This window comes from Sorex araneus, chromosome 1, assembly GCF_027595985.1.
Source record: "Sorex araneus isolate mSorAra2 chromosome 1, mSorAra2.pri, whole genome shotgun sequence".
Lineage (NCBI taxonomy): Eukaryota > Metazoa > Chordata > Mammalia > Eulipotyphla > Soricidae > Sorex > Sorex araneus.
In genome coordinates this window covers 102,627,211-102,650,031 of record NC_073302.1, presented here as the reverse complement: position 1 = coordinate 102,650,031, position 22,821 = coordinate 102,627,211, and the positions used below count along the sequence as shown (strand labels likewise).

Below are 22,821 nucleotides of genomic sequence, written 5' to 3'. Positions count from 1 at the left end.
AACACTAAGGACGGTTCTGACTCCAAACCCGTAATGAGATCATCGTGCGCGAGAGAGACACCTACCTGCCACGGGTAGAACAGGGGCGTCTGGTCCAGGGGCACCCTCAGGGGAGCAACAATGACCAGCTCAAACAGGAGACCCAGCAGAAGCGGGACAACCCCGGCCAGCAGCACCGCGACTATCAAAGTCTTCATGATCTGCCGGGGAACGAGACGGCAATCAGGGCACTCGAGGCAACTCTCCTGGCTTCCAGCGACACTCCATCCCACGGGCGGTTTCTTTTTCCTCTCTGACCTGATGTCTGATCGGGAAACTCACTACCTTAAAGGAGCTACACGCACTTCACAATCCACGTTGGCGTGAGACTACTGCAGGTGAGACCCTGAGAGTGGAATGGCACTGAGACCCTGAAAGACAGCCAGGACGTCAAAGAGGAGTCCTGCGCTGCACAGGGCATACCAGGGGGCGGTGCTACTCTCCCTCACTCTCAGGGGTAGGCTCTGGTCTGCCCTGACGGAAGGGGGCCGCCCTTGACCCCGGGCTCTCTTTCGCCATCCCTGGTAAGGTAAACAAACTGCCTAATGAGCAGCCACTGCTCTCCTGCTGCTGCCTGTCCCAGCAGTGAATGTAACATGGAGGGGGAGAAGGTAAATGAACTGGTCGTACTGGTGCCCCCTAGAAGAGGGGGTGCAAAGGAACACAGATGGTAATAAATATGTTCTCTATACGCGGTGTCCTATATGGGTTATCGTGGCAGCTGTATTTTTTTTCTTTAGCCGAAGATTATTAGTTATCTTTTTATTTATTGAATCACTGTGAGAACAGTTACAAAGCTTTTGGGTTTAAGTCTCAGCCATACAATGATGATACACCTGTCCCTTCACCAGTGCACATTTTCCACCACCAAAAGCCCAGTAACCCCCCACCCCACACCTTCCCCCCACCTGTGTGGCAGATGGTTTCCACATTACTCTCTCTCTACCTTGGTTACACTCAATATTTTTTACATTCAATATTTTGACACCAACCCACCATTATTATTTGGGATTTTACCCCAACACTCAGATGTGCCGAAGAGGCAACATTAGCCAATTTGTTGTCTATTGCTGACTGTGAATAGCACATGATGTCATGGCCGCTCAATTCTGGAATTCTGAAATTTAACAATTAAACCTGGAGGGATTGGGGCTGGAGCGATAGCACAGCGGGGAGGGCGTTTGCCTTGCACGCGGCTGACCTGGGTTCGATTCCCAGCATCCCATAGGGTCCCCCTGAGCACCGCCAAGGGTGATTCCTGAGTGCAGAACCAGGAGTAACCCCTGTGCATCGCTGGGTGTGACCCAAAAAGCAAAAAAAAAAAAAAAAAAAAAACCTAGAGGGATTTCTGGCAAAAGCCGCTGGGTTCTGAGATTTGTTTCTTAGTCTCTGGGATCATGGCCGTTAAGCAGCTTGGTCACTAGCCAGAGGGGCCATTCATGGGCAGCGACTTGGGGTCCCGCTGGGGCCAGGGGAGGAAAGGGCTGGCCCCACCCCACCCCGTGAGGGCTGGCAGCTGTATTAATGCTGCTCGACTTCTCCAACTTTTCTACTTATGACCACTTTTTCCCAAGAAATTTTTACCTGACCCCAGTATACTATAAAACAATTACTCAGGGGGCTGGAGCGCTAGTACAGAGAGTGAGGTGTTTACCTGGCATGCAGCTGACCCAGGTTCGGTCCCCAGCACCCCACAGAGTCTCCGGGGCACTGCCAAGAGTCATTTCTGAGTGCAGAGCCAGGAGTAACCCAGGAGTAACCCGAGTATCACCGGGTGTGACCCAAAAAGCAAAAAACCAGCAAACAATAATAATAAAGCCCAAATACTCACTGATAATAAATCATAAATTTATTTTGAAACGAAATGTTCAGGAGCTGGAGAGCTAGTTCGGGGTGAGGCACTTCCCTGTATGTGGCCACAGGGGCATGACCCCTGGTACCACATACGGCCCCTGAGCACCGCAGAAGTGACCCCTGAACAGTGCCGGGAGTGAGCACTGAGCAGGGGATGGCCCCAAATCCCAAAACGAAACAAAAATTTAAGCTCCACACTCCACACACGGACACACCCCACACATTAAGAAGCTCCACACACCACACAAAGTGGCAAGATAAGGCGACAAGAGAAACTGGCAGCATGCCACGAAAGGCCGTGACAAAGTCCTGAAAGAAGTCACCCTCAGAAAGCTGATCTGCCTCCAGGAGCACTCGGGAGAGTGTGTTTGCCTGACAGGGGTGTGGCCCAGGCTTGTGCGAAGATGCCGTACATACAGCTGCTTCTCTACGGGGGACAGCGAGTGAAAATGGGAATTACCTGGGTTCTGGGGAGTCACTCTGTCTTGGTTCTGGTTTTCCTGCATTTTTGTTTTTCGTTTTTTTTTTTCTACTCCCAGCTCTGTGCTCAAGGGTCATTCCTGGCAGTGCTTGGGGGACCTTGTGGGGTGGGGGCTCAAACCCTCCCTCATGCGCAAAGTCTGCACTGCGCCCCGGAATGGTTTTTCCAGCCCTGGCTTCTATGTTTAAATAGTCAGATGCCTCATGTTGCATATTAAATAGCAATTGTGCCGCATCACAAGTAACATACAACGACTCTTACACTTTTCACCAAATGAAATGGATAGTAAATTTTCAACTCAAAACACTGTCAGATAAAAAAAACTAGACAGAGCAGAGCACACAAATAAAAAGGCATATATATGCACTGCCCTAGCCACTCTGTCGTGAACGAATGAATGCGCTCGGATGAGCGCTCACACTCGGACGAGCCCCCACGAGTCTCCAGCGGCATTTCCGTGAGCGCACCGCGCCCACACTTCTGAGAACAACAGTCCCACTGCCTCCTCGGTCACGGTTCCATTCTCGCAGTCAGTCAACACATGCTTAAACCCCAGTCTGGCAAGGGCCTTTGCTCGGACAAGAATCCCACCGGTGTGGAGAGCGCCGGCTTCCCCCCGAGGTCGCACCCTTGCTGACCCGGCTTGAGTCTGCGCAGGATGTGAGCTGCACCTGTCGGGACGTGCCCCGCCCCCCATCCCGCCAGTGCCCAGAGCTCGAGGCTGCGGGGGGCCGGCCCACACCCCCGGCTCCAGCTCTACACCCCCTAGCCCCAGTCTCTCACTCACGGAAAACACAACTCCCAAATGAAACTTCTCACCTGGATTACCCAAGGGCCCGACCACTGCACTTCACGTAGAACTTTCTTTTAGCCCTCGATAAACCCCACATTGTGTTTACAGCAAATAACCTCACAGACACCCAGAGGGGGGTTATCGTGATGAATGACCCTTCTGCTGGAAACAAGTCGATTCTGATGACCCATCAGTATAGTGAGTGGAAAGATGGAAAGAACCCACTGGACAATGTCCCCGGGTCCGGCGAGCAGAGGGCAGCACTTTTGTTCGTAGGGGGAGGGGCCCCTCCCAGCAGCGCTAGGTCTAGTCCCGAATCTGAGCCCAGAAGCCAACTGCGCAGTGCTTGGGGGACTCTACTTGGTGCCAAAAATGGAACCCAGGGTCGACCGGATGCAAGGCCCCGCCCGTCTCCCCAGCCCCAGACGAGCCTTCGGGACTGAGAGCTGAGCCAGGGGTGCGGGCGAGAGTGCGGGGACCTACCATGAGAGACCACTCCTTGACCTTCTGCAGGATCACTCTGCGTCCCTGAGGCATCCAGGCCACCAGCACGGTCACCGCCCTGATGGTCAGCCAGCAGACGTACAGACCACATGCAGCCGTGTAGAGTTCGTGGATTTTGGCAGTCCCCGTCCAAAACGACATGAGCCAACGGCCGGCAAACACTGAAAGCAGAAACGCTGATGGATGAGCCACGCGGAGTGGGGAGGACAGTCAGGCCACTAACGCGGGGCCCCCTCACAGGATGGAGCACCTGCAGGGATGAGCGCCAGCTTGTCTTGTTTTTTAACCCACAAACACTAAAGAATGCAACGCTGTCAGAAACGGTCTCAGCGGTGGAGGTCACCGGGACGTGCTCTCCTGTGACCCGCACTGTCCGTCATTTTGCTGGGACTGAGACAGCCTGAGGGGGGTTCCTGTTCTCATCGTTTGGAAATCCCCGGGTGGAATCATGCATCTAGCAGGACGAGAGCAGAGAATCTCCTTTGGATGATCTGGGATACTGGCACTTTCCTTCCTGGACTGGAGGGTCACTGCTGTCACTGGCCCCACGCTCTTCCCGTTTGGAACACCGCGTGACTCAGAGTGACGTCCCTGCAGCTGACCCACTCACCCGTGAGAAGGGAAGCTTATCCCGACAGAGCGGGGCGGGCACCCCCTCCCCAGGGACCCCCAGGGACTCCAGCGTGCAGTGCTGGGGGCGGACCAGGGCTGCAGGGGAGCAAGGCCCTTAGCCACGCACCACAGCTCGCCCCGAGAACTGCCTTAGAGAAGTTTAGGATCTAAATATACTGAAAGGCAGGAAACAGATCCGAGAGCTGTCTATGGGATTGCTTTACAGAGAGCGACACAAGTTTATCACACAACATACTACTCACAGAAATCGCTCAGGAAAAACCATTTAGTCACTTCTTTGAGTTCCTCTTAATGAAATTAGAAAGACCAAATTTACAGCATACTTTCCTACGGAATGATCTCTCTTAATTAGTAGTTATATATTATTTTCAAATACCTAAAATGAGAGCGACTAGCTAAGCACTTCTCAATTATACCATTAATTCTCCCCTTGATATCCCAAGGTAGCTATTTTCACTATGTTTAAGAAATAGAACACCAAGAAACCAAGGCTACACAACAGAATTACACCCAATTCTGGTCACACAAGGTGGACGCTAAATCTGAACTTTTGTCTCCCTAAGCTTATCTGACTACCTAGGCAGTGACGACAGTGCCCCCATCAAACTAAACTACCTCAACGGTCGAGACTTCAACCCAGAATGCAGATCTCAGACTTCTTTGTTACTTCACAACATAGCCAGTGTGTAAAGATAGCTCATCTTAAATGATAAATGCATGTAAATGATATAGAAATAAACGTGTGTTATTCGGAGATTTAAAAAAAAATCATCACTGGGGGGCTGGAGTAGGGGTAGGGTGTTTGCCTTGCACGCAGCCGACCCGGGTTCGATTCCCAGCATCCCACAGGGTCCCCCAAGCACCCCCAGGAGTAATTCCTGAGTGAAGAGCCAGGAGTAACCCCTGAGCATCACCAGGTGTGACCCAAAAAGCAAAAAAATAAAATAAAATAAAATAATCACTGGTAATTCTGCAAAAATGTGTGATGTATATTTATATACATATTTCTCCTCCAGCATATCTGGAGATTGTGTGCAAGTCTTTAAAATCCATTGTGCACGTTATATACTTACAAACAAAAAAGGGGCTGGCAAAGAAAGGGTCAGTTTTTAGCTTATAGCTACAAAATCTCAATCCTCCTGAGGAAACTTAAGTACTGTTTATATATTATTATATTGTTAGTGCTATAACTAGCGTAAACGACAAAAACTATGTCCCATTTAATGATTACTAAAGTGGCTGACATCTGAATAGGATTTAGCATTTCCCCCCAGCTCTGAACATATCTGAGCAATTAGTACCCTTGGCGTGTGTGGGATCAGAGACTACCACCCTCACGCACAGCTGCTTGTCAGATAAGGAATCCCTTAGCTGAAACTGCAGCTTCACTAGGTGTGGGCACCAAGTAACACAGGGAAACTGGCTTGCTAAAGGTCACAAATAGTATCATACAGTGGCCTGGAAAGAAAATCACATGAGGGCCGGGGCTAGAAAGACAGTCAAGTGGGTAGGGCGCTTGCCTTACATGTGGCCAACCCGGGTTTGGTCCCCAGCACCCACTAAGGTTGCAAGCCCCACCGGGAGTGATTCCTGCCCACGGAACTAGAAGCAAAGCAGCTACGAGTAACCTCTGAGTGCTGCCAGGTGGGGCCCCAAAATCACACACATCCCTCTGCAAAAAAAAGGGGGGTAGAAAATTACAAGAGGGCAAATGTAATAACATAAAAAACTTTAAAAAATGGCGATTCATACAGAAATGGTTCATGAATACGGATGAGTTATCGGGAGGGAGGGAGGGAAGGAGGAAAGCAGGGAGGAAGGAAAAGAAGGGAGGAACCATGAATTATATCTTGACTTGGCCCCCCCTGTTCCAGTACAAGTGAGTCAATAATATAAAAGCCCTAAATAACTCCCTAAATATTCGAAGACAAAGAATCTACCTCAAACTACTATTTGGTGGGAGGCCTCATCTCTGCGACTCTGCCCTTGAACATAACCTACTTCTTTCCCAATGCCAGGGGCAGGGGCGAGGGTAAGTGCATACCTGGTAAAGTAAGGCAGATGAGGCTGGCGATCAGTAAGGTTATACACATGAAGACAATCAACAGAAATATCTGCAAGGTAAGAGCAGCAAGGCTGTGTCAATGGCTCAAGTGTCGGACGTATTTTAAGATCTCAAAGAAGTAACACAATTCTCCCAGTGAAAAAGAAGCTGACTGTACTTCCAGTTCCAGGTTTCCCTCCATTTCAACCAGAAGAAATTTCTATTTTAGATAAAAGAACTATCATATTTCAGGACCGCCCCGCACCCCCCTCCCCTCAACCCGTGTCCATTTCCTACTACCAGGTCCATCCACAAATAAGAAATAAACAGAATTTTCAATCAGCAAGCACAAAAACAGAATCAGTTTAAATTTTCCCTTACGCTGCCCCTTCTTTGCTGGAATTAAGTTGCTTTTCATACACTAAGCAACATTCACTTTTTAGAAAGAAATCCACAATCTTTTCTCAAAAGGCGAGGCCACTTGGCGCAACTGGGCGGCAGCGCCACGGCTCCCTGCCCACAGCCCTGAGCCCCGCGCCCGGGGCCGTCAGGGGCCATGGGATTGCACAGCGCAGCCGGTGTGTGCACGTGTTCCCACTGAGAAATGCCTCTGTACACAATGTGATGATCACACACACACACACACGCACACACACACACACACGCACACACACACACACACACACACACGCACACGCACACACACACACACACACACACGCACACGGAGTCCCCGCGTGGACACATGCCACTCGTCACACACACACTGACAGACACGCACTGAACAGGCATCCACGGAGCTGTGCGTGGCTCCGGCTCCTGGGCTGAGGAGGCTGCTGTCACCGCCCTCTGGGAGCAGGCCAGCTGCCACCGGCCAGGCGTCCCGTCAGCGGCCGAGAGTGGGCAGCCTGAGAGCAGCACCGAGGCCTGAAGCCGCAGGTCAAGTGCCGAGACACAGGAGGGCCCCTCCTCCAGGATGGACCTTAGGGGGCCCCCCCGCACAGGCCCCCCATCCGCCCCGCCCCTACACTCAGGGCCCTGCGGTTCCCAGCCCCCATGGGACCTGCGTCCTGGCCTGGCCCGAGTCCCCTTATCTTTTCAGACCTACTCCCAGCACCACCTCCCCCCCCACAGACCCCCAACCCGCCCCGAGTGTGTTTCACAGGGCCGAGAGCCACCGGTCAGGGGCCCAGGTGACCACCATAGCGCTGAGCGGAGCCGAGATCGACCGCTGTAATGACACACTAGGGGACAGGCACCTGACAGGAACAGCCGGGGGCTGGGAGAGAAGCCCTGAGCCGACTCGGTCGACCGTGGGTCTCCGCAGACCGGCCGCATCTGGACGAGGACGGGGGCAGGCGGAACCTTCAAGGGCCCGTCCCAGCCCCCGGCGCCCAGCTGGGAAGCACCAGGGAGTCCCACAGCTGTGCTCCAGTCTGCTCCTTCCCAGACCCCGCAGGAGGGACCCCGCCCTGTCTGCCGTCACACGTTCGCAAGCACGGACCCCGCTGGGCGCCTGAAGTTCCACGGCCCCGAGGCCCGTCTGCCCGAGGGAACCTGGCAAGCCCCAGCCCTGCAGGCACCTACCCTGAGTGGGAAGTTCAGAGGCCGGCGGTAAGGCTGGAAGCCGACGGGGCCCCCCTGCTGGAGGATGGCTTGGTGGGCCGCGTGGAGGCCCTCGGCCACCGCGGGGGCCGCGTTGTTGTTCCGCGCGTGCTGGTTGTTGTTGGCCTGCTGGTTGGCACTGTTCTCGCTCTCCTCCTGGTCGCCCAGCAGGTAGGAATGGAGGTCCCTGTGTGAGAGCCCACAGGGGAATCCTGAGTCTGGCTGAGGACGGCGACGGCAGACACAAGGCCCAGCGCTCGTAATTCTCGGGACAAAGAACAAACCAGCGCAGCCCGTGCACGGTACCAAGAGCCTACGCCAGCCTGAGCGCGGGCACGCATTCTGCAGCTACTAACTCTATGCTACACAACCTGCAGAAACAGCATTAAGTCCAGCCTGCCTGTGCTTTCCTCAGTTCCCTAAGAAATAAGCAACTGAAAAAAACAAATAAAAATAAAACGTAGAATAATCTCCCATGGAAACAAATCCTGGGACATGATCGACAGGATAGAAACGGGGCGGGAGAGGAGCCGTGAGAGAAGGCGCCGGGTCTGGACCCACTGCGCCGGGGTGGTGAAGCACTGACCTCACTCTACAAAAGAAACTATGCTGCTGCCTTGATTATTAAAAAAAAAAAGTACAATACATGATTCTCCACCATGAGCAAAGCTTAGGGGAGACGTCTCTCCGGAGACACCGCCGCGCTGTAGCCAGGAGTCAGAAGTGGGACGGGGGAGAAGGTTGGGGGCAACCGGGCGAATTGTGGGGGTGGCCAGAAAGAGAGGAATGCTCGACTAAGTCCAACCAAGCGCACAGGCGCACAGCCTCGCAGGCAGCCACAGGGTGGGCTTTTAAAAGTCTGTCTATCTCTTCCTCCCCTTCATTCATATTGCTAAATTTCTATAAATATGGAAAAATTTAGGTAACAAATGTTCAACTTTTAACCACAGAAGCTCCTCAAATGATGTCCTTCTACTGGCTGCTGTCTTACTGTGACAGTGAGAAGCAAGAGACTGACCCGGCCAAACTACACAGACAATTACTTGAGGAGCTGATTTCATCACACACCGTTCCTGCTTAACGTTCCTAGGAACCAAAGGATGACATTCAGGGCGGATTTACTATGCTGGATACAAAAAGATGAAATCTAAGCGCTCATTTACCAATTTAGGGCTTCTAGAAGCCCAAAAATTAATTTTTAGCTAAAATTAATTTTTGACCATGTGAAATGAGCCTGGCTGAGCCAAAAACGGCTATGAAGGTTATTTAAAAAGTACACATTGTTAGCAAAGGCCAGGAAATGCACAGAAACCCTTACAGCTGAGACACGGATCGCGCTCCCAGCCGGCCCGGCCTACTCACAGCAGGTATCCGGCGGTGACCGTCCACGCCCGCACCAGCCCCTTCAGCCACTGCCGCGTGTGGCCCTGCTCCAGCAACGCCGGCAAGACGACCTGCAGCAGGAGCAGCTCCAGGGACAGCTCGCTGACCGGGGCGTCACTGAAACGGTCACAGAGACGCCCGGGGCTGAAGCAGCGCAGAGCCTCACCAACCCCGCCCGGCCTTTGGGGACTCTGGTCTGGGGCCACACCCAGCAGGTCCAGCGCTTACTCCTGGCTCTGTGCTCATGGGTCACTCCTGGCGGGCTGGGGGACCCTAGGGGATGCTGGGAACCAAACCTGGCCTGGCTGCGTGCAAGGGAGGCGCCCTACCCGCTGAGCTACGGCTCCGGCCAAACCTCGTCCAGTTAATAGTTCACTACAATGCTGGTGGGAAAGACAGCCCTCTGAGCAAAGACTGGGGGTTTTTTCAATTGTTTTATTTACTTTTATATCCCTGACACACAGAAAAGTGGCAGGTTTTAACACCCCTGCCCCCACTCCACCAGTTTTGACAAGAAGAATGGTCTTGAATATTACTAACACAAAATCTTTGTTAAACTTTTTGGTATATCATAAACAGACAATCAAATGGGTCTTGCTCAACAGAATGCAAGCCAAAACTTAGAATTCCCAGTTATCACTACAAACACACCCAAATACATTAAGGAAAGTGGTGATTTACTGTAGTTCTTAAAATTAAAACCTCAATATATGTTTTGCAGATGTACCGCAGAAGTTTGCAGACCAACATAGCGAAGGTCATACCAGTCAGTCAGGAAAAGACACACAAGAGTTAGGGATTCCTGGGAAACTTCTAGAGCCTGAACATGGCTGGGAGGGGGAAAACTGGCCCAAGACAAAGTTTACTGTCAGGTGCTCCCTAGAGCCTAAAGAAACACACCAAGCATGTCTTCTGAAGATCAGATCCTAAAAGAAAAGGTAAATTCGCGGCACTCCTGAATTTAAAAACTCACCTATAGAGCATGACATTGTACGGCAGAAAATGAGGCAGCAGGGTCTTAATGATACGAATAGGAAGCCACAGCATCAGGAGGACAATCGAGCCAAAAACGATCTGCAGGAGGAACAAAGGCCCCGAGACGGTGAGTCCCTGGAGAGAGGCGGGCCCCAGCGCAGACTCCAGCCCGCCACTACCCATGGCCACGCCCACCCCGGGCCCTGGGGGCTTCATGACACGTTACACTCAGGACCGCTACAAAGCAAGCATTCCGGGGTGGTCTTCTCTCTCCCGCAGGCACCAACACTACAAGGCGCACTTGGGCCAGAGAGGCGGGGCAGCAGGGAAGGCGCCCGCCATGCACGTGGCCCACCTGGGCTCGATCCCCAGCACCCCAGATGGCTCCCTGAGCACCGAGGCAGGAGTGAGCCCCAAGCGCCCCGCCCCCCACAGAAAACACGCTTACCACTGACAAAATGAATCTCCGGAGATGCCGGTAAATGGGCAGGTGGATCATTTCCTGTACCGGGTTGAAGTCCGGGTCGTTCAGATTCCTCAGAAACCACAGCACACCAGGCCGGAGGACCTGCAAACGCATTTTGAAAACTGTAAGGATGCACCAGTATCTTTGTGATTGGATATAATTAAAACATCCACAAAGACAAGCCCAGATTATTCTGGAGTCTGATGAAGCAGGTCCCAGGAAAGCAGCGGCTGGGAAGGCCGCTCGGAAGAAGACGGCCCTAGCCAAGAGGCAATGCAGCAGCGAGGGCCCAAGCGGGGCACCAGCCGGGCTGGGTACCTGCTCTCAGGCACCAGGCGCCGGGGGCCGCCCAGGGACCACTCTAAGAGGGTTACTGTATGCCACACAACAGTATCAAAGTCTATCTCCGAAATACAAGGGTACGTCATGTGGACAGAACTATTTGATGTGAAGCATTCTAGCACTTAACAATATAGAGGCCTTCTATAATTACTATTACGCTGGACAAGGGCCACACTTAAGAGATACTCACGGATCAGTGCTGACAAGGCAGGAGATCCACAGGGAGAGGCAGGGACCAAACCCACTGCATTACCTCTCGGACCCCAATTAAACCTTTTCACAAACACACCTGCTTGTGTTTTGGATCACTTGTTCTCAAGGAACAATACAAGACTTCATTTGCAAATGAAACATACTGAATCTAAACAGTATGATTCAGGTCATTATGGCTCTCCGTAACTCGAATCTCTCGAAAGCAAAGCAGAGCCCGAAGCCTCTGTTTTCACTCCGGCCACTTTGCACCAGCCACCCTGACCTTCCAGACCCTTCCATCTCCATCTCCATCTAAACGGAGCAGACTGACGGGCTCAGAGCAGTGGCAGGGCCAAGAGACTGCACAAGGGTTCTGACACTTGCCGTGGCCAGCCCTGGTTCAGTTCTCGGCACCGTACATGGTCACCACCAGGCGCGGGCCACAAACAAGTACCTGTCCTCCCCAGAGACCCCGACCACGTGGCGGCGAGGCCCGTCTCAGCACACGCACAGCACGGGGACGAGCCTGACGCTCGTGCTTCCACGCCCCGGGCCTCTTCCGGTCCTTCCTCCCTGGGGCCTCTACCTGCAGGGCTGCCGGGGTGCCCTCAGCATGCGTGGGCAGCACCAGTTTCCAACTCACAACCCTGCTCTTGCCAGGCGAGAACCTTCAAACCACCGAGTCACGCCCTGACCAGCCGCTCACTCACGCTGCCGGCAGACAGACGGAGCCGGCACGGGAGAGCAGCCCGGGCGGGGAGGCCCAGCAGCCACACCACGACCTCTGCCGTCCTGCACTCCCACTACACCAAACCCAGGGAGCATGGGGCGTGCGCTAGGCAGGTGCTGATCCGTCTTCACTGTCTCCAGTCGTTAAGAACTACCCGAAAACAGGGCTAGTAAAGGTTCTCAAAAACAAACTGGAGCCCTGAGGAACACCAGCCCCAAGCCCAGGTGTCCATTTCACGTGGCAGATCCGAGCCCGTGTGGCCACGCCCTGGAGGGAAGCACCGCACCGCCTCACCGCTGCAGTCTAGGCGCACAGGGCCAGGACTGCACGCACAGGAGGGCGGCTGCGATGTCACCAAGCAACACCAGTGCCTGGGCCGAGTTTCCTCCCTGCCTACTCCTCAGCCAGAAACAGTAAGACATCTATGTTCAGTGACTAGAGACAAATTAAGTCAAACTCAATTATCACTTACTCACTCGGAATAAAATGCTAAAGAGGACGGGTGCGAGAGCACAGCAGGACGGACACTTGTCCTGCCCGCAAGGCAGGCTCCACCCCCAGCACCACCGACGTCCCGTCCCGCGCCCTCCGGGAGCCATGCGGAGGACAGAGCCAGGGGTAAGCCCCGAGCACCGCCAGGTAGGGCCAGAAACAAACAGCTACAAAACGATAAAGAAAATGACCTAGTTAAGAAATCATCCCTGGGGCTAAAGCCATAGCACAGCGGGGAGGGCGTCTGCCTTGCACGCAGCGGACCCAGGTTCAATCCCCGGCATCCCATATGGTCCCCCAAGCACCGCCAGGAATCATTCCTGAGTGCAGAGCCAGGAGGAACCTGTGAGCATCGCCGGTGTGACCCAAAAAGGCAATCACTCCCGTGCCTGAGGCCTGGCACGACCGCCCCCAGCAGCGGGCGGCACTGACCTCTCTGAGCAGCAGGATGAAGGAGGCGAAGTAGAAGACGTACACCATCCCCACCAGCCAGTGCAGGAACATGGTCGTGCCCGGCGCCGACTGGAAGCTCAGCTCTCGGTCTTTCAGAGTCGCGTCGAACATTTCCTGTGGCGAACAGGACCGGTCAGAGAGAGCGGCAGCCCGTGTCTCCCGCTGCCAGGAAGGGAACGGGTCGCGCGCGAGTGGGTGACGGGAGCGCCCTGGGCGAGCGGGCTCTAATGCCAGGCGTGGGCCCGGGAACAGACACCATCGAAGACCGGACAGTGTTTCCAAATGTCTGACACTAACCGACCGGTCGAGAACGCTGTGAATCCTATTATTTTGTAAAAGACATAATTTGGGTTACCATAATACCTAATCTTGGTTAAAGTTCTGTATTCATTCAAATTTTAAGAGATGAGAGAAAAACGCTATCTCAGAATAAAAAGGCAACTTCTCTCTGTAAAGTATATTTGAAAAACCAAAACGGCTAGCAACTGACAGCCACAAAATTATAGCCTAGAGCACCTGACTTGACACAAATTGTGAGGGCTGAGTACATTACTACAAAAAGTGTTATCAGTCTATTTCGATGAAGATAGTACACACATTATCATAAAATTTAGAAGAGCAAAATAAGAAGATTCTCTTGGTTATTAAGAAAATCGCAGTCAAAATATTCTAACATTAAAAATTAGCGCAAAGCCTAAAAAAAAAAACCCACAGGTTTCTAAAAATTAGCAATGATAATGATGATCTCAAAAAAAAAAAAAACACTACCAAATATCCAACCTTTTTAATTTTAATTTTTTTTGTTTTGTTTTTGGGTCACACCCGGCAATGCACAGGGGTTACTCCTGGCTCTTCACTCAGGAATTACCCCTGGCGGTGCTCAGGGGACCATATGGGATGCTGGGATTCGAACCCGGGTTGGCCGCATGCAAGGCAAACGCCCCACCCGCTGTGCTATCGCTCCAGCCCCCCAACCTTTTTAAATAACCTATTCTAAGGATTGCTCTTCTGAGAACCTAAAGTTTTTGGATTACGTGGTAATAAACATGAGACTCACCAGCGAGCAGATGTCCAGCCACCAGCCACAGATGAGAGGGAAGACTCCAATTTCCACCACCACTAACAAGGAGACCTTCGAGTGAAAATACACGTCGTCAGTGTCACCCGAACAGGGAGAAATCACCTCCAAGGTTTGCATCAGTCTGTGTCTGTCCTGCAGGATGGAGCCCAGGGCCTCCACATGCACGGCAAGCAACTGAGCCTCAAGCTACCCCCAGCCCTCTGAGTCACCTTGACGACTATGTAGCAGACCCCCAGCAAGCGACGAGACCGATGAAACTTCACCAGAGTTGCCAGGCCCTGGCACATCCAGTCAAGGAAAAAGGAACACTGGGAACGGTGAGGAGCAGGCTCTACGGGAGACCCGTAAAGTTCCCCGGCAACGGACTCACCCAGGGCTCGTCCGCCCTCGCCTCCAAACGGCCCTGACTTGACTCAAAGGGCAAAGCAGGGAGGAACAAAACCCTGTCATTAACAGCACAACCCCTCCCAGCCCTGAGTCCTGTCACTGCACCCCAGCGAGTTCTTTAAAGGATACGTGACAAATGATGAGCGTTATTGCTAAGAGTATATACCCGACTATGGTTGTGATCAAGCCTTCAAAGTGAGATGCTTGCACCTAGAAGCAAGGAGAGGAAGTTAATCGCAAACACGGCCTGCGGCCAGTTCGGCAAGGTCTCTCGCCCCCGTCACTCAGGCTCGCGGAGAGAAAGGCAGAACTCAGGGACCGGCTCCTCTCCAGGGGCAGCTCCGCGTGGCGACAGAGCGAGAGAGTCAGCCATCACTCGACTCCGACCAGAGTCAAGAGAATCTTGCCCAGACTCGGCCAAAAGCCCCACCCCAGCGTGGGCATCCAGGCGGGCCGGCAGGAGCCCCCGGGGGGGGGGGCAGCACACTGCCCGCTGGCGTGGGCCTGGCTCTCAGCAGCTGCCCGGTCTCCGGCCAGGCACAGGAGGGGTGTGGAGAGCGCAAAAAGGGTTTGCAGAGCACCGCCTTCGGGCCCTCATCTTCACGCAGCAAGACGCGCCCAACGGCGCAGGCAGAATCACCGAGGTACTGGGGGCTACGGAGACAGGACGTCGGGCAGGGTGCTTGCCTGGCACACGGCCGGCCCGGGGTTCAATCCCCAAGCACCGCCAGGAGCAACCCCTGAGCACTGCCAGGTGTGCCCCCACCAAAATCAAAACAAAAACCCAAAACGCAAACGATCACTCTGAGCTTCCAAGCTGTTTTGACGGGTGAGAACTGGGTGATCACAGAGGCCGGGAGACACCTCGGCCCTTCTGAGCCCGTCAGGATGGCATCTCTCAAAAAGCACAGACACACTGAACCGCACACTGCAGAAAATCAGTTGCTCCTTAAATATATCTGGGCCGGTCAGAGCGCACCGTGGGTAGAGAGCTGGCCCTGCACGCAGCCAACCTAGGCTTGACCCTAGTACTCTCCATGGTCCCCTGGACACCGCCAAGAGTGACCCTGAGTGCAGAGCCAGGAGTAAGCCCTGTGCATTGCCGGGTGTGACCCAAAAAGAGAAAAAAACCCAAAAAAATAATACATGTTATTAGAGAGAGAAAACAAATACATTTCATAAACAGAGAACTCGAGGGAAAGTGTCCGCCACAGAAGCCACCTGGGATGGGTCGAGGATGGGGACGGTGGAGGGAAGGAAACTGGGACACTGGTGGTGGGACATGTACACTGGTGAAGGGACGGGTGCTAGAACATTCTATGACTAAAATCCAATCATGAACCACCTTGTAAATATGTATCTCGCAGTGATTCAATTAAAAAATTCAAAAATACACTGTGACATTTCTAAGCAGCTATGGGCTGTCTGGGAGAGAGGGGATGAGGCATGTGGGTTAGTGGGCCAGGTGGCTGTGGGTCTGCACGGAAGCACGCGTGTGTCAGGGGACTTCTCAGAATGCGTCTCTGAGCTGCAACAAGACCTACTTTGTCTTGTGCCACTACTGGCTCTAGAGGAAAGAGACTGTATGGGCTAATTAACTATCACATGCATAAGCGATACTGAGAAATGAAGTACTTTTCACAACAGCACCACGTACTCAACAATTAGCAAGCTCGAAGATCAGTAACGTAAGCAAGTTTGAAAAGTATATACTCACATGTTCTTCAAATCCCAAACCAACAAGGGAGAAATGACCAATGTGGTATGGGCAAAATGCTAAAAAGGAGGGAAAAAAACTCAATGAAAACTTCATTGATTTCAATGAAATGAAGTGAAATCAAAGCAATGAGCACTCCGAACACCAACCCCCATCACCAGGGCCTCGGGCTCTGAGAGAGACGAGAGACGCCAGCCTCAGTCTACACAGACTGCCTACCTCAGCACGGATAAACTGCGTGTTACAGAGACGGGGGCTCTAGCACAAACTCGTGGCAAATGGACACAGACACGACTGTGACAAGGGTCTCGTGGGAGGACGAGGAGATGGCAGAAGCATCACAGAGAACAAGGAGAGAGCTGGGAAGAGGCTGAGGCACACGGGTGGCTACAGACGAATAGATTCTTGGTGACAAAACAAAACAACCAAAAGCTGATGGCGACACACCGAACACAGAAAATCCGGACATGTGAAATACTCACACAGGAGGCCAACGCAGGGCCTCCAAAGGAGAATGAGCAACGCCACGGGACGCACAGGCACCGGGGCAACGGGCGGGCGAGACCGCACGCCCACCTGCTGCTGTCCGCTGAGGGAGCCGGGGTCTGCGGGGAGGCGCCGGCCGTGCACACGGCCAGTCCGGTCTGATCCCCAGCACCCCAGACGGTCCCCCGGCTGCCAGGAGTGACCCGAGTGCCGAGACAGGAATCAGCCTGAGCACAGCCCCGGTGTGGCTCAAAGCCTTTCCCCTCAGCCAGAGCGCTGGAAGGGCCGGCGTCCTGAAGTCTGCGTCCCAGCCTGGCACGACCTTCCGAGGCTACAGGGACACGAGGCCTGACTCTGAGCCTTGAGGCGTCTGCCCCAGCCACCGTGACGGTGAAAAACCAGCACAATACAATGTCTTCCTCACACATCGTACCAGGAGACAGTGTCGCCAGTGAGGGTCTGTCCAGGGGCGTCTGGCCCCTCTGTGGGGCCTCCAGGCCTAGGGAGGGAGGGAGACGGGGAGTGGCACCGCCAGGCTCCCCCTGCAGGACGCGGGAGTCAAGGACAGCCTGCCCTGACTCCTAGGCAGGAGGAGGAGGAGAAGCTCCCAGGGCTGAAGGAACTGCTCAGCATTCAGGTGGACTATAAATGATTTTTTGAAACAGGAATTTTTAACATAACGCACTATCAGAAATAATACATTCTGGGGGCCGGAGCGATAGCACAGCGGGTAGGGCGTTTGCCTTGCACGCGGCCGACCCGGGTTCGATCCCCGGCATCCCATATGGTCCCCTGAGCACCGCCAGGGGTAATTCCTGAGTGTAAAGCGAGGAGTAACCCCTGAGCATCGATGGGTTGTGACCCAAAAAGCAAAAAAAAAAAAAAAAAAAAAAAGAAATAATACATTCTGGAACTTTTGCAAAGCGAGGTAACACTATGGTTCTTTTGAAACACCCGAATCTGTCACGTGAGAAGTTTTGGGGGGGGCGGGCAGCTAGAGGAGGGGAAGCCCCAGCTCTGCCTGTGGAGGCTGGGCCTGAGCCCCAGACCAGGACCCTGAGCACCAGAGTGAGCCCAGAGGACCGAGCCCAAAGCATCTCCCTGCACGGCCAGGCTTGGCCCAGAAAGCAAAACAATCCTTTCACAATCCTTCCAAGCTTTCCCGGCAACGGCAAACGGCACAGCCCGTGAGGAGAGGAGGGGAGGGGCCTGTCATGAGCAGAAACGGCAGTGAGCACCCGACCCATTCGGGCGACCGTCCCACGGCAGACAAGCTCTGGAGGAGTCCCTGGTACACCGCATACCTTCGTGCGACATGCAAGCATTGTTAACTGATCCCCTGACTGTGGGACAAGAGCAATGTGTGAAGGGTAAGAAAAAGGCATGCCGACTGTTTCCTGCTGTTCTCACACCCACCGGAGGGTCCGGACAGGCAGAGTCCCACTCTCACAACTGCAGGGCAGGGAGACCGAAACAGCAACCGTAACGCCCGTTTATCCACTAGCTACTTCTAGAAGCCACTCAAGTGAAAGCCTGTCTGTGAGGACCAGCCCGCCTGCTGGCTGGGAGGTATTTCTGCCAGGCAAGGGCCCCGTGAGCCCAGCAGGAAGGGCTTCACCCCAACGACCGCTCACTTAAAAGGAAAGTCTTTCCCTCAGAAGAAAACTCGGTCACGTATTTCAAAAGAGTCCAAGTTTAAGTACATCCAGGTTTAAGTACACTTACTAAGACAAAATGTGGGAAAGAGTATAAGCTTAGAAGGTTGAGTTAGAAAAAAATTTACATAAGTTAAATTTGATTTATATATATATCATGAGTTCTAGGTTCCATAATTCATGTTTTAATAGTGACTTTTCTTCTAAACATTCGTTTCAAGTTTTACATCTCTGCAAGAACAAATTTCGAGTAAATCCGATAGACCAGTGGTTTTCAGCCTTTCACTACTGCAGACTAGTGAAAGTAAGATAAATATTTATGGGCTGTGGGCTACTACAGCAGAAATTAAAGATATTTAAATTACCATCCAGACACGTGCAGGTGTTTATAACAGCACTATGCAACTCAGGCATATTCCATGTTAAGTGACAATAGCATTTTTGAGGACTGGCAGGAGATTTCTGCAAACTCGGGCTACTCAAGACCAATCTACCATAAACCATCTTTTCTGTCACAATACAAACTTGTCCAAGATCACAACAGTTCCATGATCCGTACACTGAGGTGCTGTTACGCAGCGAGTAAGGGAATGGCTGTGCAGGTACCTTCCCCTCACAGGCAAAGGGCGAATCACTAGAACAAGCCTCCTGAGAGCCAGCAACACTTACAGGTCACTCCAGGTGAACTGGTGGACTATTTTTAGGGTATTTTACTCAACAAGAGACCGGACAATTCCTTTAGCTTTTACAGACAAGATTCAGAAATTCACTTTTCAGGGCCGGAGTGACAGTGAGCAGGGTGTTTGCCTTGCATGCGGCTGGCCCAGGTGCGATCCTCAGCATCCCATGTGGTCCCCAAACACCGCCAGGAGCAATTCCTGAGTGCAGAGCAGGAGTAACTCCTGAGCATCACCGGGTGTGACTCAAAAAGCAAAAAATAAAATAACATAAAAGAAAAACAAGAAAGAAAAGAAATTCACTTTTCATTTCCTCCCCGGTGCGTGTGTCCGTGCCGTGTGATCACTGTGCTCCCGCTGCGGACCCCACATGGCCGGTCACTCGGGACTCAGGGAAGGCGTTCATGCCCCCTTGGGGCAGAGGGGGTCTGGGCAGCCTGACGACTACAAGCGTGTCTGTCCCGTCCTGCCCCCTGTCAGGAGACACAGCCCGGCACAGCCAACGAGAGCCCGACCCCGGCAGAACAGGTACGCGGCCACTTGACGCAAGCCTCTCGTCTTCCCCAAAGGAGAGAAGCCCGGCCACGGCGTCTCCTCAAGCCTGCCTGCCTCAGTCTGAAGGACTGCCCTGACCGGACTGGTTCTAAAGGGGGAACTTTTCTCTTCCTCCCTCAAGCCCAGAGCCACCTGTCCGCAGGCAAAGCCCTAGGCCAGGATCCCGTCTCGGCCAAGGTGGTGAGGAGCTTTAGACAGACGGAAACAAGCTCTCCTGCCACAGGACACAGCACAGAGACACTCAGCACAGAGTGGACTCCTGAGGTGGGACAGTGGACGCTCGCAAGCCTCTGCGACACCATCTAAGGAGACAGAAGTGTCCCTCAGAAGCAGTGATGGAAGTAACTGCATCAATGTTGTTTAGGAAACAAAGTGTGAGAGAGAGAGAGAGAGAGAGAGAGAGAGAGAGAGAGAGAGAGAGAGAGAGAGAGAGAGAGAGAGAGAGAGTGTCTGTCTGTCACAAGGCCTGAGGAACCTACACAATCACTGATCTAACGCTGTCTCATGGATCCCTATGTTAGAACAAACACAAAACCTGCAGCAAGGCCCCCAGCCAACTCAGCCCTACCAGGCCACCATAAACAAAGCCGAAGCATCACTTACCGAAAACAAGAATGAACAACGTGTTTAAAGACACCACCCAGAAGACATGCTCCTAAAGGAAAAACAGCGTTAGTCTAACAGTTTACTCCTAATTGATAACACCTATTTGGACTAGTCTGTTTAGCTGACTGTGATTTTCTCTCTAGAGTCTGGCTTATTTTGTTCCACCATTTTAACTTCCCTTTTTCTTTTCCGTAGCCAGTGCACAGAAAACCAATCTGAAAACTTCATGGGCAGAGAAAGCCATGGAGCCGAGGGCCACAGCGCTATGCTGCCCGTCTCATCCCCTCCAAGGACCGCCCCCCCCACCACTGTCAGGGGAGCAGGACACAGTCCTCCCACCACAGGCCACACTGTCAAGCTCCTCAGACTCGGGAAATCGCAGGGGTCGGTACCTGCAGAGAGCAACAGGGAGTCGCCCTGGGAAGCCCCCCGGAAGTCAGTGGGAAAGCGTGCTGCCACCTGGAGCGCGTGAGGCGCTGACAGAAGCACCGTCTGACTGACCCGTCCACTCCTCCCGGGTCTCGGGGCCGCTCCAGGCTGGCTGCACTGCAAAGCCCACCGGCTCGGGCTTCCCCGCTGCCCAGCTCGAGTTAAACAACCCCCCAGTGGCACCCACACGGGTTAGACTTTCTTTACCAAAGAACATCTGATCAAGGTTTTCTAATCCACCACCAGTCCAAGAGGCGAGAAGGACAACGCGTGTCTCAAGAGGACTGTTCCATTCGAGTCACACGCAGATGTCTTCCGCTTCCGCAGCCCAACCTGTCCTCACCCCAGTGTTTCTGGTGCCGGAGACCCCTGGCCGGTCTCCTGACAGACTGACAAACTCCACACCCCCTCCCTCTGGCCCTGTTCTGTGCCCCGTGTCCAGTGCACAGCATCCGTCACTGAGTTTCCAACACACCATGCCTCTGACGTTTCTATGTACGTATTTCTGAACAGGTCACTATTTCACTCATCTCTGAATCTCCCTGTAACTATCACAACAGCTGACATGACAAATATTAAAATTTTCTTCACTGAAGGAAGGACGTCACCCTGATTTTGAGTCCTTATGACAGAATAGGTTTGCGTCATCCCCAAGGCTTCCACAACTTGAGAACGACACGGTTAGAGAGAGAAGTGAGCACCTACCTAGCCAGCTGTCTACCCGACCAGACTCCCAGTGGTCTAGCAGAGAACAGGGGCTCACTGATAATCTCACCTCACTAAGCCTGGGAATTACCATAACATGGTCCTCAAAATCTTGACACTTAGCTCCAGTTTCCTAGATCAGCTCCCATACGGTGCCAGCCTGCTAAGGAACCAAGGCCCCGAAGAGGTAGACAGAAATCAATTGGGTCTTTGGCAACACTGGGTGTTTCTGGATCAAATACCCTTCAGCCCATCTTCCTGTCAATAAAGTTCTCATCCCTGTGGCCACGGCTCAGGGGCAAGCCACGGCGGGGTGGAGGGGAAAAGTTCTTCTTAGCTACAGTTTCCCTTACAGTACTTGCTATTTACTCTTTAAGTGATATCACCTTTCTGCTCTGCCCACACTAACAATACACAAAAGAGATGTTCTCCAATGAACAGGCAATGAAAACTCATCGGGCATTTTAAAACTTCAGGAATAAAAAGTCAGCATATATTGCAAATTTGAAACGACTGCCTCAGGTCCAGGGAGATGACCCAAAGGACTAGATCACATACTCTGCCTGGGGGGGCCCGGGTTTAACCCCCAGCACCACCCGGCCCTGAGCACCTTTGCAAGCCACCCCCAGGTAGGACCAAGTATGACCCAAACACACGATGAGAAAGGAAATTTATTTCAATCACCGCAATGACTAAATCACACTTCTACTGCTAGGAAATAATAGGCTGGGGCCAAAGCGGGTGTACAGGGCTCTTGCCTTGCACAGGGCTGACCCAGGCTCGATCCCCGGCACCCTACATGGTCTCCTGAGCCCCACCAGGAGTGATCCCTGAGCACAGATAGTCCTGGGCACCGCTGGGTGGGATCCAAAAACCAAAAGTAAGCAAAAGAATAGCTATACTTACCAGAAAAACTAGGGATCCGTCAAGTCCTAGCATCTAAAATAAATAACAATATGCATTAATTCAATATACAAATGGAATAAATAGAATAAAAACTATCGATTGCAAAGGTTCATTTTTCATTTCATTATCTTAAATATTACCCTTATTTTGGGTCTTCTCTTATTCTGAATTACACAGTTACAGACACAGAATTTCTATCATGGATTTAATTCTTACATATAAGGTAAAAAATCAATCAAGATTTCACGCTAGAATTGCATTATTCTGTCAACTGAAGTATCACAACATACTTAAATTATTACTTCAATTTTTCGGTCTATAATCTCAAGCTAAGCATTCCCAGGAATGTTTGCACCAAAAGCAATAAAGCAAAAGGCATCAACAATGAATCTGTTGTATTTTTACCAAAAACAATAAACACAATAAAAAACAACACTTTCTCTACAAGTTCTATAACTGTTTTCAAATATAAAAACAAAGTGAGTATATACATCTAAATATAAAATCAACTTTAAAATACACGTGAGGGGTCTGGAGTGAGGAAACAGCACATGGGGCGCTTGCCTGGCGCGGAGCTGACCCAGGTTCCACCCCCGGCATCCCGGAGCCCCCCGGCCCCCAGGAGCGACCC

At 52.5% G+C, this 22,821-nt stretch overlaps 1 protein-coding gene across 2 annotated transcripts in view; it reads right to left on the bottom strand.

The window, feature by feature from the left end:
- The window catches only part of MARCHF6 (membrane associated ring-CH-type finger 6), a 56,659-nt gene that overhangs the window by 5,466 nt on the left and 28,372 nt on the right, over positions 1–22,821 (bottom strand). For both annotated transcript variants that reach the window (XM_055119671.1, XM_055119629.1), the window contains exons 9-22: positions 22,191–22,223; positions 20,148–20,199; positions 16,172–16,230; positions 14,584–14,664; positions 14,277–14,345; positions 14,044–14,118; positions 12,966–13,100; positions 10,760–10,879; positions 10,310–10,410; positions 9,316–9,453; positions 7,936–8,140; positions 6,349–6,418; positions 3,651–3,832; positions 66–200 (exon numbers count right to left, since the gene is read on the bottom strand). In XM_055119671.1, the coding sequence (XP_054975646.1) occupies positions 66–200; positions 3,651–3,832; positions 6,349–6,418; positions 7,936–8,140; positions 9,316–9,453; positions 10,310–10,410; positions 10,760–10,879; positions 12,966–13,100; positions 14,044–14,118; positions 14,277–14,345; positions 14,584–14,664; positions 16,172–16,230; positions 20,148–20,199; positions 22,191–22,223 (1,455 nt within the window). The remainder of the gene's footprint in view (positions 1–65; positions 201–3,650; positions 3,833–6,348; positions 6,419–7,935; positions 8,141–9,315; positions 9,454–10,309; positions 10,411–10,759; positions 10,880–12,965; positions 13,101–14,043; positions 14,119–14,276; positions 14,346–14,583; positions 14,665–16,171; positions 16,231–20,147; positions 20,200–22,190; positions 22,224–22,821) is intronic.